Source organism: Morone saxatilis, unplaced genomic scaffold (assembly GCF_004916995.1).
Source record: "Morone saxatilis isolate NCDOM2014 unplaced genomic scaffold, NCSU_SB_2.0 Contig11, whole genome shotgun sequence".
Classification (NCBI taxonomy): Eukaryota; Metazoa; Chordata; class Actinopteri; family Moronidae; genus Morone; species Morone saxatilis.
The window spans coordinates 15,639,223-15,652,213 of record NW_023339663.1 but is presented as its reverse complement, the minus strand read 5'-3'; the positions used below and the strand labels follow the sequence as shown (position 1 = coordinate 15,652,213).

General features: G+C 39.7%; 3 protein-coding genes across 5 annotated transcripts in view; all 3 read right to left on the bottom strand.

Moving 5' to 3' along the window:
* tradd (tnfrsf1a-associated via death domain) overlaps positions 1–1,146 on the bottom strand; it is an 8,299-nt gene extending 7,153 nt beyond the window's left edge. The window contains exons 1-2 of one of the 2 annotated variants that reach the window (XM_035652317.1): positions 1,052–1,136; positions 707–806 (exon numbers count right to left, since the gene is read on the bottom strand). The gene's annotated coding sequence lies outside the window, so the exon portion shown is untranslated. Of the gene's footprint in view, positions 1–706; positions 807–1,051 lie in introns of both variants that reach the window. The other variant, XM_035652318.1, reaches the window with a different exon arrangement.
* A 1,216-nt stretch (positions 1,147–2,362) lies between these two features.
* ogfod1 (2-oxoglutarate and iron-dependent oxygenase domain containing 1) lies at positions 2,363–8,045 on the bottom strand. Its single transcript, XM_035652121.1, has 13 exons — positions 7,783–8,045; positions 6,613–6,758; positions 6,472–6,518; positions 4,432–4,532; positions 4,191–4,307; positions 4,012–4,103; positions 3,808–3,936; positions 3,505–3,618; positions 3,348–3,427; positions 2,994–3,250; positions 2,779–2,907; positions 2,642–2,700; positions 2,363–2,548 (listed from the first exon to the last, which is right to left on the bottom strand). The coding sequence occupies exons 1-13, from the start codon at positions 7,940–7,942 to the stop codon at positions 2,387–2,389; spliced, it is 1,593 nt and encodes a 530-aa protein (XP_035508014.1). The 5' UTR covers positions 7,943–8,045; the 3' UTR covers positions 2,363–2,386.
* Positions 8,046–8,959: 914 nt separating this feature from the next.
* Positions 8,960–12,700, bottom strand: nudt21 (nudix hydrolase 21). Of its 2 annotated transcripts, none has more exons than XM_035652119.1 (7): positions 12,420–12,700; positions 11,198–11,398; positions 11,033–11,096; positions 10,856–10,945; positions 10,340–10,415; positions 10,076–10,190; positions 8,960–9,400 (listed from the first exon to the last, which is right to left on the bottom strand). In XM_035652119.1, exons 1-7 carry the CDS (start codon positions 12,539–12,541, stop codon positions 9,379–9,381), a joined length of 690 nt encoding a protein of 229 aa, XP_035508012.1. In that variant the 5' UTR covers positions 12,542–12,700; the 3' UTR covers positions 8,960–9,378. The 2 variants fall into 2 exon arrangements, with proteins under 2 accessions (XP_035508012.1, XP_035508013.1); XM_035652120.1 differs by having other exon boundaries at positions 12,375–12,514.
* Between the last annotated feature and the right edge of the window lie 291 nt (positions 12,701–12,991).

Sequence of the window (12,991 nt, the reverse complement as noted above, 5' to 3'; positions counted from 1 at the left end):
TACTGTTTGGTACAGCAACCCAAAACATGTCACATCATCATTATTTCATCAGTTTTTTAAAGTGAAACTGAAAATGATCTTTCCAGCTATAAGTCATACTTCAATATCTGTGAGAATAATCGCAATATAATGTTTTTACCACATCGTGCAGCCCTAATTCTGAGCACCCATCAGCTCCACAACGAGAGGAACAATTACAGTCCCTATTAATGATTTTATACATACAAAAAAACATGTGAACTTATACTTTAAAAGGACAATAGCTTTTGTAAAACTACTCATACTTCGGCATTAGGACACTGTGTCTAGTGTCCTTTACAAAAACCAATACAATTACTACTGAAACAGATTTTGCAGTATTTCTGGAGATAAGAAGTTTTAATGCTATCACAGCGGAGAACAAAATACAGTACTATAACTGCACATTATTTTAATTAGGGCTGTGTATTGCTGTGTAAGAATCTGGTGATACAATATCGGTATCACGATACATTGCGATCAATACATTGCGATATCTCAGATACTACAACCAGGGTGATATATGGAGATTTACCTCTGATTTTAATTGTGATACATGTTTGTTTTATTACCAACACATGTTATTAGACTTTAAACCTCTGGCCTGGCAGAAGAAGTGTTGGCTAGGCGACCCAGACGTACAGGTACAGGGGATTTTCAGTAAGACCACATGAAGTTAGCTGGTTACCTGCCACAGGTGTGAACCGATGTTTTACTGCAGCTGTACAGTTTGAGTCGACCAACCGGCGACAGGAACCGTCCGTGGTATAGAGAGCAGCTTTATAGGACTGACAAAGAGACATAAAGACATAAAGACATAAAGGGGCTGCGGTGGGAGTACAGTCCGTGTCAGTGAACCTCACGTACAGTAGACACAACTGCCGTAAAACTTTGGCCACGGTGCGACAAAACGGACTGCTTACGTGTTTAGTGGACAGCTAAGAAACACCGCAGCAGGAGGACACGGTGTCTAACTCATCACTGTTTTTAATCCCTGTAAAGTAATGCTCGGTTAAAGTCGGTTCAAACTTACCGTGAAACTTTGTGATATTGTTCGGTGACGCTTCCTCCTGCGGGATCACACCCACTGACGCGGTAATAAGTTCCTGGCCTCCCATTGGCTGAGCAGGACTCGAAGACCGCTCTGATTGGTCAATCAACATGCCGCCTGGGGGAAAAAATCATGACAGGAAGGAAGTGGGTTTTTATTTTTTATTTTTTTTAAACGTAGGAATCCATATGTAGGGCAGACGTATGAGTTGCATACCTTTTTAAAGTCAACATTTCCTTGTTATGACTATGTGGTTGTTGGCGAGAAACTGCCTGTGTCAAGTGACCAAATCATGAATGTGTAGCAGGAATGGACCAAATCAGTTTTACTATAATGGCGACTTTAAGCTGTGAATTTCAACGACTGCATCGTTTATTTCTCATTCCTGCGAGACACCTACCTACCCGTGTTTCTGTAGTGTTTCTGTGGTTATATAAATGGTTTCTGTTCGTGTTAAAGTTGCTCAAAAACCCACAAAAAGGCAAAGCAGGTTAGTATCATATCTACTAACATTATATATTAAGTACTGGTAGATAAGGCATGGACAGACCGTGTAAGTGACACTGAAAAATGAGTAGTCAATTGATCAATTAGTCGATTGATACAAACCATTGATCTATCCTCTGTTTTATATCGTTATAAAGTAAATTATCATTGAGTTCTGCACTGTTGGACAGACAAAACAAGCAATTTACCTTAAGTGATGAACATTTCTTACCCTACATATAACTGAGTAAAAGACTAATCAATAATGAAAATGATGATCAGTTATAGTAGCTACATTTCTGCATGCATTCTTCAAACTTTAGGGAATTACAATTAGGCTGCAATGGAGGGGTTTCTCTTCCAAAATCCTGTATTTGTTGGAAGAATTGATTATAAATAGATTTTCAAAAAAATGCTGCTTAATAATTAAATTTCAGACAAGAATCTTTTTTCAATAAAATGGATTCTGGGACTCTCATCCCGTCTTCTCTCCTGTCTTATCACAAGCTTAGGGCTTCAATAAAAATCACACAGCCAGTTGTACAATTTGTAATTTTCATGTAATGAACATGCACAAAAAGGGAGCTTTCTAATGTAACAATGTCTATTAAAACTAACAGAAACAGTTCAGTCAAAGAGTTGGTGGTTCAATCCCTAGTTCTTCTGTTCATATTTAAAGTGTCTGTTAGCAAAACAGAACGCCAACTAGTTTAGGTCAGCATCTATGAATGCACAACAAATCTATGTGTCTCCATGCACAACACTGGAAGATGAACCAAAGATGTCAAGAAACCCACACAACCGATATATATACATATAGATACTGTTTATTTATTCATAGTACACAAAAGAGAAGTCATACAAAGCTCTGCTGGTGGAATTATTAGCACAATCCGAAGAGCTTTTGTGGTTGACATGTTTGACAAATTTGAGAGTTTCTTTGTCTCTGTACACAAGGGCGAGGGAATTGTCCTCTGGATACACCGTCAGCAGCTGTGAGGAGGAGGAAACCAAAGCAGTAATGATGATCAATGATTGATCGCTCACACATGTACAGTTACACTTCATACTGTAATCAAGTCTCACCTCCTCGTCCTCCTCATTAGCAACATAACATGTGAAGCCTCCAAAATCTGACTGCCAGTCTATGAAAGACAATTCAAGTGTTGAAACATTCACAATATTGATTAATGTTCATACTGTGTGTGTGTGTGTGTACTCACCCGGGATGCAAAAAGGCAAAACAAGGTCCAGAGCGTATTCTGCCCGCGCTGCTTCTCCATCATGCAACAGAGTGTAGCAGCCATGAGACCATCGACGCAGTTCGCCACAACATACAGGTGTGCTCAGCTCTAAACAACAAACAAACAAACAAAGGTCAATACACACACACATGAACACACACGTAGCTGTACAGACTGAAGAACCTGACACACACCTTTCTCGCTGCTTGTATTCACTGATTGTGATTCGGTGGAAGATCCCGTGGCTTCTCCGTCCCGTACGTCCTCTTGCTCTTTTTTCTCCTCCTTCTCTTCATCGTCCTCTTCATCATCCTCATCAGCAGGACACAGGTAGTGCAATCGAAGGCCGGTGAAGTTGGAGAGAAGCAGGAAGAAGGCCTCTGAACGAAGCAGCTCCCAACATGCACTCACACACTGAGGCAGAGTGTCTAGAGAAGCCACTTCATAGCATCTGAGTGCACAAAAATACAGTGGAGGTAATCACATTCTCTCCAGCAAATACACATAACATCACTCTTAAGTTAAATGATCTGTGAAACCTGTCCTACCTCTTATTGGGTGGACCCCTCTTTGTCCACTGAATCTGAGCGAGTCGCAGGGCTTCACTCACCTCCCTGAACTTCTCCTCCTGAGGACAGACACACAGTCAGCCAACAGGAACCAGTGGAAACGTGCCAGGAAGAAAAAAATGAGGAAAGAAGTTACCTTGAGAAAATCTTTGAGCTGAATTTCAGAGCTGTCCTCAAACTCCTCCTGGATCTGCTCTTGATAGGATATGTCCAGGTAGACTGGATTGACCCACTCCAGCAGCAACGTTTCCTGTGATAAACACAACAACCAGATGTCAGCAGGAACGTAGGCTGTCCATTGTTTGACATTTTTGGAAATGCACTTGCTGAAAGTTAATGAGAAGATCAATACCACCACGTGAACCAGAAATATGTTGTATCTTTCCTTTTGGTTTTTGTAGATTAAACAAACCTTTTGTACATGTTTGAACAAACTCACGTCTCTCGGTAAGTGTGGGCTCCGTTGGACGGGGGCCTCTGTGTGGCGAGGAGGACGCTCCAGAGACGGTCCGTGAAACCAGCCGCTCAGAGACAGACGACACTTGTCCTCCGTCAAAACCTCGGACACCTGGACATAACACATGTTATCGATATGAAATCACAGGTACAACATTGATAAAAAGGCCGGAGCGGTTATTCTTACTTGGTGAAAAGAGACTGGAGAAACTTCAAAGAGGACAAGCGTGTTCAAAGAAGGTACGAGTGACTTCACTATGCTCTGCGGTTGGAAATTACCTGATGACAAAGATTATATAAGACTTCTGTTGTTTAAACGAAGAGAAGTACACACACACACACACACACACAAAGTGGGATACTCACTGTCGGTTGTGTAAAGATCGAGTGTTCCTCCATCGCTGCTTTGCCAGGGAGGCACGAGATACAGGATGAAAGCAACGCGCCTCCCCTCCAATTCATCATCATGACACAAGAGAACATCTAGACAAAGGAGAGAACAGTACATATATTTAAAAAAAGGAAAAATGTACAGCAGAGTAGTCATCACATGTCTGATCAAAAGAGCCTAAAAATATAACAGTACTTCCTGTAAAACAAAGCTTACCTGTGTATTCATATCTGGCACAAGAAATATCCACTGTGGGCTCCAGTTCAACTCCCAACACTCCCCCGAGCCAGGAACGGAAACGCCCAAACAGTGCTGCCCTGAAAACAGCGACATTAATGTGAAATGCATTTCATTCACTGTATTGTTACTGACAATGACAATAATGCTGGACCTTTAACCTTGTATAAGCCCCACCATGCAGACAGATTGTTTCGACTGCTCAAACCTACCATGACATTTTGTTGCAACATAAATAATAGATGATCACAAGAGGAGGCCGGTATTGTGCATCTAATTATGGTATTTATTCTCCTGGGCTGTATTTCTTCAGTAGGTGTAGCAGAGCATAATCACAAACGTATTTAGAAGAAATTATATGTTTGTCTACTGTAAACACAGTTTTTCATAATTGTAATAAAAATGTCCATTATTCCTAAATAAAGCAGAGGTTTGTACATTATTTCGCTATCTGGGTAATGTACCAGTCTCAAAGGTGTCGTCTTGGATTCAGATTTGACATCAAGCTCGTTTTGGTCTGGATTTATACATTGACATCAGAATTTTTCTTGGACTTGGTTCAAACACTGAACCTCTTGGCAGTGCCTGGCAGCTCTCCCTGCTCAATAATTCTACAGTAACAGTATTGTTTCAGGTCATCTGTTTGAAAGCCCCAACATTTACACTGCTGTAATGACTCACAGTGTACCAGTGAGTACCAGACTGAATAAGAAACAGTTTCCACTTTCACCTTCTGCTCACAGGTGATTAACTGCAGCTGGATCCATTTTCCAGTACAGCCAGTGCTGTACAGTCCCACTGTGCCAAATGTTAAGGCTACCTTTCAGAGTCAACAGCACTAAATGAAGGAAAAATGCTAATTAGGAGGCAGATATAATCTCTGGCTCCACCTGGTGGAGCTGATAACTAAACCCCAAAATGTCTCTCTACCACTGGGGACACGTCTGCATTTCAAGCCTTGCCATTTCTGTGCTGCTGACATAAAAAATTTATTTTAACCAACTTAACAATGCAGACACTGAGGATAAATACTGATTAATCTATGTCAAGTGTCTCTTTGTTGAATATTTTTAGAATATGCTGTGTGGTTTTAGATGGGAAGAGTAGACGTCACGAGTAGCACAGAATGCCATCGCTGGATTTACAGCGCTGAGATCAGCAGTGAGTAAAAAATAGTAGTTATCTTGTCTTTGAGTTGTTCCCTCAGGATGAGAGTAAGTAAAAGTGGTTTAAAGGTAAGAATACGGTATCTCAAAATGGACCATCAAATGTGCTTAAAATCTGTGCATTTCATTTTGTCAGGTGGAAAAAAGGAGCAACAAAATCACAATGAATAACCTGGTTTTAGAGAAAGAAAGGTCATTCTGTCAGGTAAAAAATATTGATCACATAGGATTACCAAAAAAATAAAAATGTGCTTTAAAGCTATAATATAATAATATGTAACATTTCAGCATTAAACTGTGTGTAAACACTACACCTATGTTATATATTTTGTTTAATTGCGTACTTTCTTCTTCTAAATTCTAAATGTTTTCAACAATATTCTTAAGTTATCAGAGAAACAATCTCACTCTTGTGATCCCACGCTACTCCAAAATGTCTTTTAAAATTGTTTTGATGAGCGGGACCCCATAGCAGTGGCATATGACATATTCTATTTTTATGTTTTTGGAGGTTCAGTACTGGCTCTCAGTCAGCAACTTGCTCCAGATGAGTGTGTAAAACTGTGTGTGTGTAGATTGATGGATTGAATCTAACAAATTAATGTAATGTGATTTTTATCTGTACTTTTTACCCACCAGACAGAATGAGCTAACTCACTTCACAGTACTTTAATTCCACTTGTAGCTCATGCTGGGTGAGTAGCTCAGATTGTCAGAACACCGGCTATTATCCACACTTCACCTCTCTCTACATCTGTCCTATTTTACGTAATAACTCGGCTGCAAAAGACACTCACACCGACATGCATTTGGTCTGTTATACACAGCACATAAACACAAGCTAGCTTTTTACCTGAGTCCTGCAATATGTGGCTCCGTTCTCTTCTTCAGGTCATCGGACTGTATAGGAACAATAACAAAGTAAGATAATAAGAAGACAACAGCACAAACCCACTGGAATAAATCTGCGAGAAGATCAGTCTGATCAGACAACCTGTTTAAATTTGTACAGATCGTTGGACTTCTCGTGGAAGTTGAGCCCCAGCAGCTCTCTCTGCAGGTTCTCCACGAAGGTCTCGCTGCCGAGGAAGTTCCTGATGATGCAGTGAGGGAAAGGGTGGCAGTCCAGCTCCAGATCCCCTGCACATGAACAGCAAAAGATTGTGTGTCTGCATGAGATATTGACAAATAGCTCGTGCAAAGGCTCTGCGGAACAAACCAAGCACCAGAGTTTCAGGGCTGCTACAGCCTCAAAACTGAAACAAGCTCTTTACGACAAACGTGAAATGTTATTTGGATCTGATAAACAAGAGTGGCTGGTTCAAATATTATAATAATAATAATATCCCAGACTCATATCCAATCTTTCAACATATCAGCAGCTATGGTTGGGCAATATGAGAGAGGATATAAAATGTCAACCATCAGAGGATAATCTGTTAGATATTGTACATAATGCTGCAAATCAACAACTTTATTTCAATAATGGTCCAATCAACAGATTCATAATTGATTTTTCAGAAGAATCACTACATCATCATATAAATATTGTGATATAAAATTACACACATTGTAAGAAAGGTTTTTATCCATATTACTCCTTCCTTTTAGAAGGAAATGATTGTAAAAGTAGATGATACTCGTATATGTGGCGGTCCAAGGCCACAGACCCACATGATACACTCCATGTCTGTCTGATCAGATTTAACTGTTCAATAACTATCTATACTGTAGATTGGCAGATTAATAGTGTAGACACCTTCATTCTTACACATCTTCTCACCGAGCCATCAATAATCAATAAACTAATAGATATAAGATAATAATATGTGTTAATAAATTAGTGTTGATGGTTAAACTGGAGGAAATTGTTAAACTAATGACCATCTGATGATGGTTTAAGCAGATTAATCAGTCGGGTTTTCTATGTGCATTACTTCTTCAAGAAGTAATCTGTGATGTGTCTCATATTTCCTTTTATTATTATTATTATTATTACTATTATATGTATTATTTATTATAGAGCAACAAGCTTTGACAAACCCTGGAGCTGGTTCCTACAGACCTGCTCTCTGACAGATCATTAAGTTTGTGTGTGTGTGTCTGTGTCTGTGTGTGTGTATATGTGTGTGTGTGTGTGTGTGTGTGTGTGCTGTCCACTAACCCTGGTTGTAGTGAGTCCTCTGGCTCCATGCCTCCCTCACAGCTCTCCTCACCTGCTCGTCTTCTACAACTGAAGTAAGTTCAGCTGTTTCTACACAATTCTTCTTCTTCTTCTTCTTCTCTGTGTCTCTACTCTCGTCCGGTCGTCGTTTTGACGCCATTGTACAAACGATCCGCTGTGAAACCGGATGAAGGTGCAGTTTATAAAGAGCTTTATTCACTTTGGTAACGTGTGTTTGTGTGAAATGGCCCGTGCGTCGCGGGTAAATGACGTCCTCTAAAGGGTCTAACTTTGCCCTGAGTTGAGACTGTCAGGCAGCATCGGAAACTCCCTTCCTGTGTTAAAATAAAGGTTTAGGGTTGGATTGGACGGGTTCATTTAATTCAGTATCTTGAAGAAAACCCTCTTTAAGAGGAATGGGGCGTTACATATGTATTTTCTTGGTTTTTGAGGCAACCAAGTCAGAAAAACTATCAAAGATATCATTCCTCCAGTAGGTGTTTTTTATGAACTTTTTGGCATATTTGCTGAGACTTTCACTATAAACTGACAGTATATAGTGAAAGTCTCAGATAATCTGTGAAAAATCAGGCTCCTCTGGCTCATTTTAGCCTCCTAATGGCACTTAAAGAACAATAACCAATCAGAGCGACAATAAACTGTTTTTATAAAAGTTACCTACTGCAGCTTTAATGGGAATGGATAATACCTATAATAGCATGTTTCTGAAAAACGTGTTGCAACATGGTTGTAGCAAGAGACCATAAATCTTCTGTCCTGTCACTGTGATAGATGTAACAATTAAAGTGTCTCTGATTAGGTACTTAGTGTGTGACTGCGACACAGCACATGTCGAACTTTAATCTTCACATAACCAAGAGACTGGTTATGTGTAGAGACTGGAATGCTGAAATATTCTGGTTTTCACATTCACTTGATGGATATTTGATCACCTTGTTTGGATCGGATTATGGCAACATGTCAGCCTGCAACTATCTACATTTCTTTACCAAATGTACAGCAAGAAATAAAAACAGTGAAGCATTTAACATTGGTACTTTCTGTTTCAAACATTGGTGTATCTCAGTGTTGAATTAATCATCAGTAAACTGAAGAAAAGCAAAAGAAACATTTAAAATCACTTCCCAAAGAGTATCAGTCAGCCACACACTTGCTCTTTGCATTTTATAAAAACATACTCAAAGGACTGCTTTATTAAAAAGAAAAAAAACAAAACACACAGCATTGTTACAGGTTTAAAACACAGGAAACTCAATGATGTATTTTGTTTAATCAAACATTGGCCTCCTTTGAGAGGACATAAAACCAGATTCTTATCACGCTGGAATACAGACTTGTATACTACAAAAACTAGCAGTTTCTCAAGATTAAAAAAAAGACACATGACATTTTCATTTTCTTCTAACAGTATAAACACCCCTGTGGAACTGTCAATATACACGACATGACAAGATTTTTGTTTTGTGAAAGTTGATCTGAAGATGAGACGTATTTTTTCCCCCACATTGTCTCTCATCTTCACTCAGACGAGGCTGCACTCACAGAGACAGCCAGATGTACTTCTGTTCATTCAAGTTAGTTATAAATGAAGTTGAACCTATAAAGAGAAACAGTCATTATTACAAATTCAGTTTACAAGTTTCACAGCAATGGAGTTGCAATTTTTGTCTTTTCCAATTTAATTTTAAAATGTAAAATGGTAAAAAGGTAAACTGGACAAGTTAATCTACAGCTGGTGCCAAGAAACACTGTAACGTGCCAATAAAGGTAGGCAAAAAAAACACTGCAAGCAAGTAAACAATACCAGATTTAAACTATTCCAAATATTGACTGACTTTTATGAGAAAGGAATGTTTGTATATATATATATATTTCTTTTCTATAAATAAAGTCTTAACTTAAAAAATCTCTGCACACCTGAATGCGTGTCTGGTGCAACGTAACTTGAATAAAACTCTTGAACACATATCTGCAAACTACTGTAGTATTCATACGTATGCATCCTTTTGTTCCTGGCTTGCATAACCAGGCTGTGGTGCAGGTTTAGGTACTGAAATTGGAGGAGCGTCAGTGTTTTGGTCAAACACTTCAACAGGATGGATATCTAAAACGGCTCTTCAAACCCGAGCGGTAGTCTTTGTACTCTTTGTGCGACCCTGCAGCCCACAGCTGAAGCTTAGAGATGCCAACAACTAAGTGCTTTCACTGTGTTAACTGGTGCTGATCACCAGCTTGTAACATTACAAACATGAAAGATAGAGAAAGACAATACCTGCTCAATAGTTGTGGTAGACTGGAAATTATTGGTCCATATCCAGGAGCGTTGTCGTATAGTTCAAACAACGGTGCTGCCACCAGTTTATAGTTTTTGGGGACAGCAAACAGCGCTGTAGAAACAGGAATCACAGGTTTCAAAACCAGAAGCAATGTTACTCCTCCACCTTCTTTAACAGGATTTATATCTCCGTCTACCATTTGTTCTCTATTAAACTTCAATGCTAAAATACAATAATGTCACAAGTTGCAATATGCTGACCTTTTTCCTGCAACTGAACCAGGAATAGCTTCTTATGCTCCTTAGGTTTGGTGATGTGAGCTGGAATATATGGATACTGCAAAACAAATGACTTAATCAGTTCACATTAGTATGCACAGATATAAACGACATTATGACTAATTGACTTCAGGGACTTCATCCTTGGATCCAGAGTGCATGTTTCAATCTGGATAAACATCCGCAATATGTTGCAGCCAGTAACTGGTGTATACTCTACAAGTACAACCTCCCATTGACAAGCAGTGAGTAATTTCCCTGCATTAGTAATATTGTTAGGTTAGCGAAGTGAAAGTGAAAGTATTTTGGAAATTATAACCAAAAGAAAGAAACTGACTATTTGTGCGTTTGTGGACATATTTCAAACCAGAGACTGTTGAAAACATTTCCACATGGATCTCGAATAAGATATCTAAACAAAAATATCCATTAAAAATGTTCCTTTAGTTCATTAAATCTTCAGACCCTCTTATTGTCCGCTGGTCTGTGTGAACTAACCTGTGGAGGCTCAAAGTTGGGGCGCCACCAGTTGCCGATACAGTCGTCAATCACCCAGTCCTGCTTCACACCGTCCTGCCGTCCGAGGATCTAAAGTCCAAATAAAAGTAAACATACGTATAAAGTCCACAATCATCATAGCAACAAGGAGCTTATACTGTGCTGTGACGTAGCTACCTCGGTCATCAGGCGTTTCAGGCCCTCCACCTCATCTTCTCCAGGACTCAACTCCCCTCCAGGCCTGCAGGAGAGACGCAAGGATTCAGACAATTGTTCATACAGGACAATCTGAGGTCCATACAGGTTGGACTGGTTTATACCATCTGAGCTTTAACTACTTACAGTTTGAAGAAAGTGGTGCCCAGCTGCAGAAGTAACACATGAGGTAGCCTGTGTTCATGGACAATTAGGACTCCCTCCACGGTCCTCCGCATTCCCATCTTATCAAACTCTTCCCGCATCCGCTGAAAGCGGGCGGCCACTGAGCTGTCCTTCTCATACAGAGGCTCCTTGGTGCCAAATGTATAGTTTGTAAGAGGATATCTGAAGTAAAAATACACACATGAAACACTGTTAAACATAATCAGAGATCGTCACTGCGTGGTCCATACTTACATGCTATAAAAACTAAAGATGTGGTAATTATCAGTAGAATTATAAGACTTTAGAAAACCTATAATATTTCCCAGAGCCCAAAGTGACATCTTCAAAATGCTTCTTTTTCTAAGAGTGAAAAAAACAAAAGAAACAAGCAAATCCTCACATTTGAGATAATGAAAAAACATTAAATATTTGGCCTTTTTGCTAAAATTAATGACTTATTAATTAATAATAATTGATTATCAAAATTACTTTAGATCACATCTAAATGCTGCTTCAAAGTTTCAAATCAATCAACAGAAAAATGATTTACCTTAACTCTGTTAATTATTTACTCGATGGGTAATATAATGCAAACAATAAAAAAACGCATAAGTTCCTGAGCTGAACTTGCTCGTCCTCAACTATAATTAGTTTAACATTACAGAGGACAAAGGAAATCTGATATATTCCTTTGAGACGCTAAAACCAGTAAAATGTTGCAATTTCTGCTTAAAAACTAATAAACAATAAAAACAGTAGACAGTTTTCCGTCGATCAACCCGTTTCAGCTCCATACTCGATCGTTAAAACAATGGTTAGTTGCAGCCGGAACTAAAATCAAAAACACATTTTTCCTAAACAATAAGAGTATTAATCAAAAAATAAAAGCGTCTAACTATCTACAAGCTGTACAAAAACACCCCCAACATGATATTTCTATCACAAACCCCTCTCCTACTTCAAACTAACCCACAAACACACCGAAACCCAGAACATGGCCCCAGCAGAGACACTGCAGCATCGAGACAAACACAGTCACACACACATTATAAAACCACCATCCACTCCAACAGCAAGCAAACACAACATCTCAACTCATCTCAGCGTTAGCCACATAGTTTTTTGGAAATTTGACAGTCGGTGTACGTTAACTAACCGGAACATTTTTGACACAGATACCAGCAGCGTGGTGTGAACTCACAGGTTGATGGTCCTCTCCAGAGTGAGCGGTTTAGCGGGCCCGCTCATGTATTTGTTCCCAAACTGAACGGCACCACCGCGCGGCCAGCCGGCAGACGAGCGACTGGGAGGAACCACCGACATCTCTACCGGGAGCACGACGAGGCTGCAGTCCTCCTGCAAAAAAACTACCTCAGCTGGTAGTTGGATTATCTAAAAAGCTAAAGTAATTATGTGGATAGTCCACAACAATTTCTTTCTACCGTCGTTTCCTTTGGGCCTTCTCTTCCGGGTGAGGCGGGTTTTTTGGGAGAGATTTCCGACAGCGAGCCCTGGTGGTGTGGAGGATGAGCAGCAGTGGTGTACTTTTTACTGTATGTTGTTATTGCTGTTTATCTGTGATACTTTTTTTTATCATCCAGAGCTGATACTGTAAACTAGCCTATGCTGTGTGTGTGTTTAGTGGCAGACTGCTGTCCCAATCCAGCTCCACCAACAGACTGAAAAACTCTTTCGTCCCCCTGGCCATAAGACTGTACAACAACTCTTAGTGAAAGCAGGGAGGACAACAGACAACGGACAATTTCTACCTCC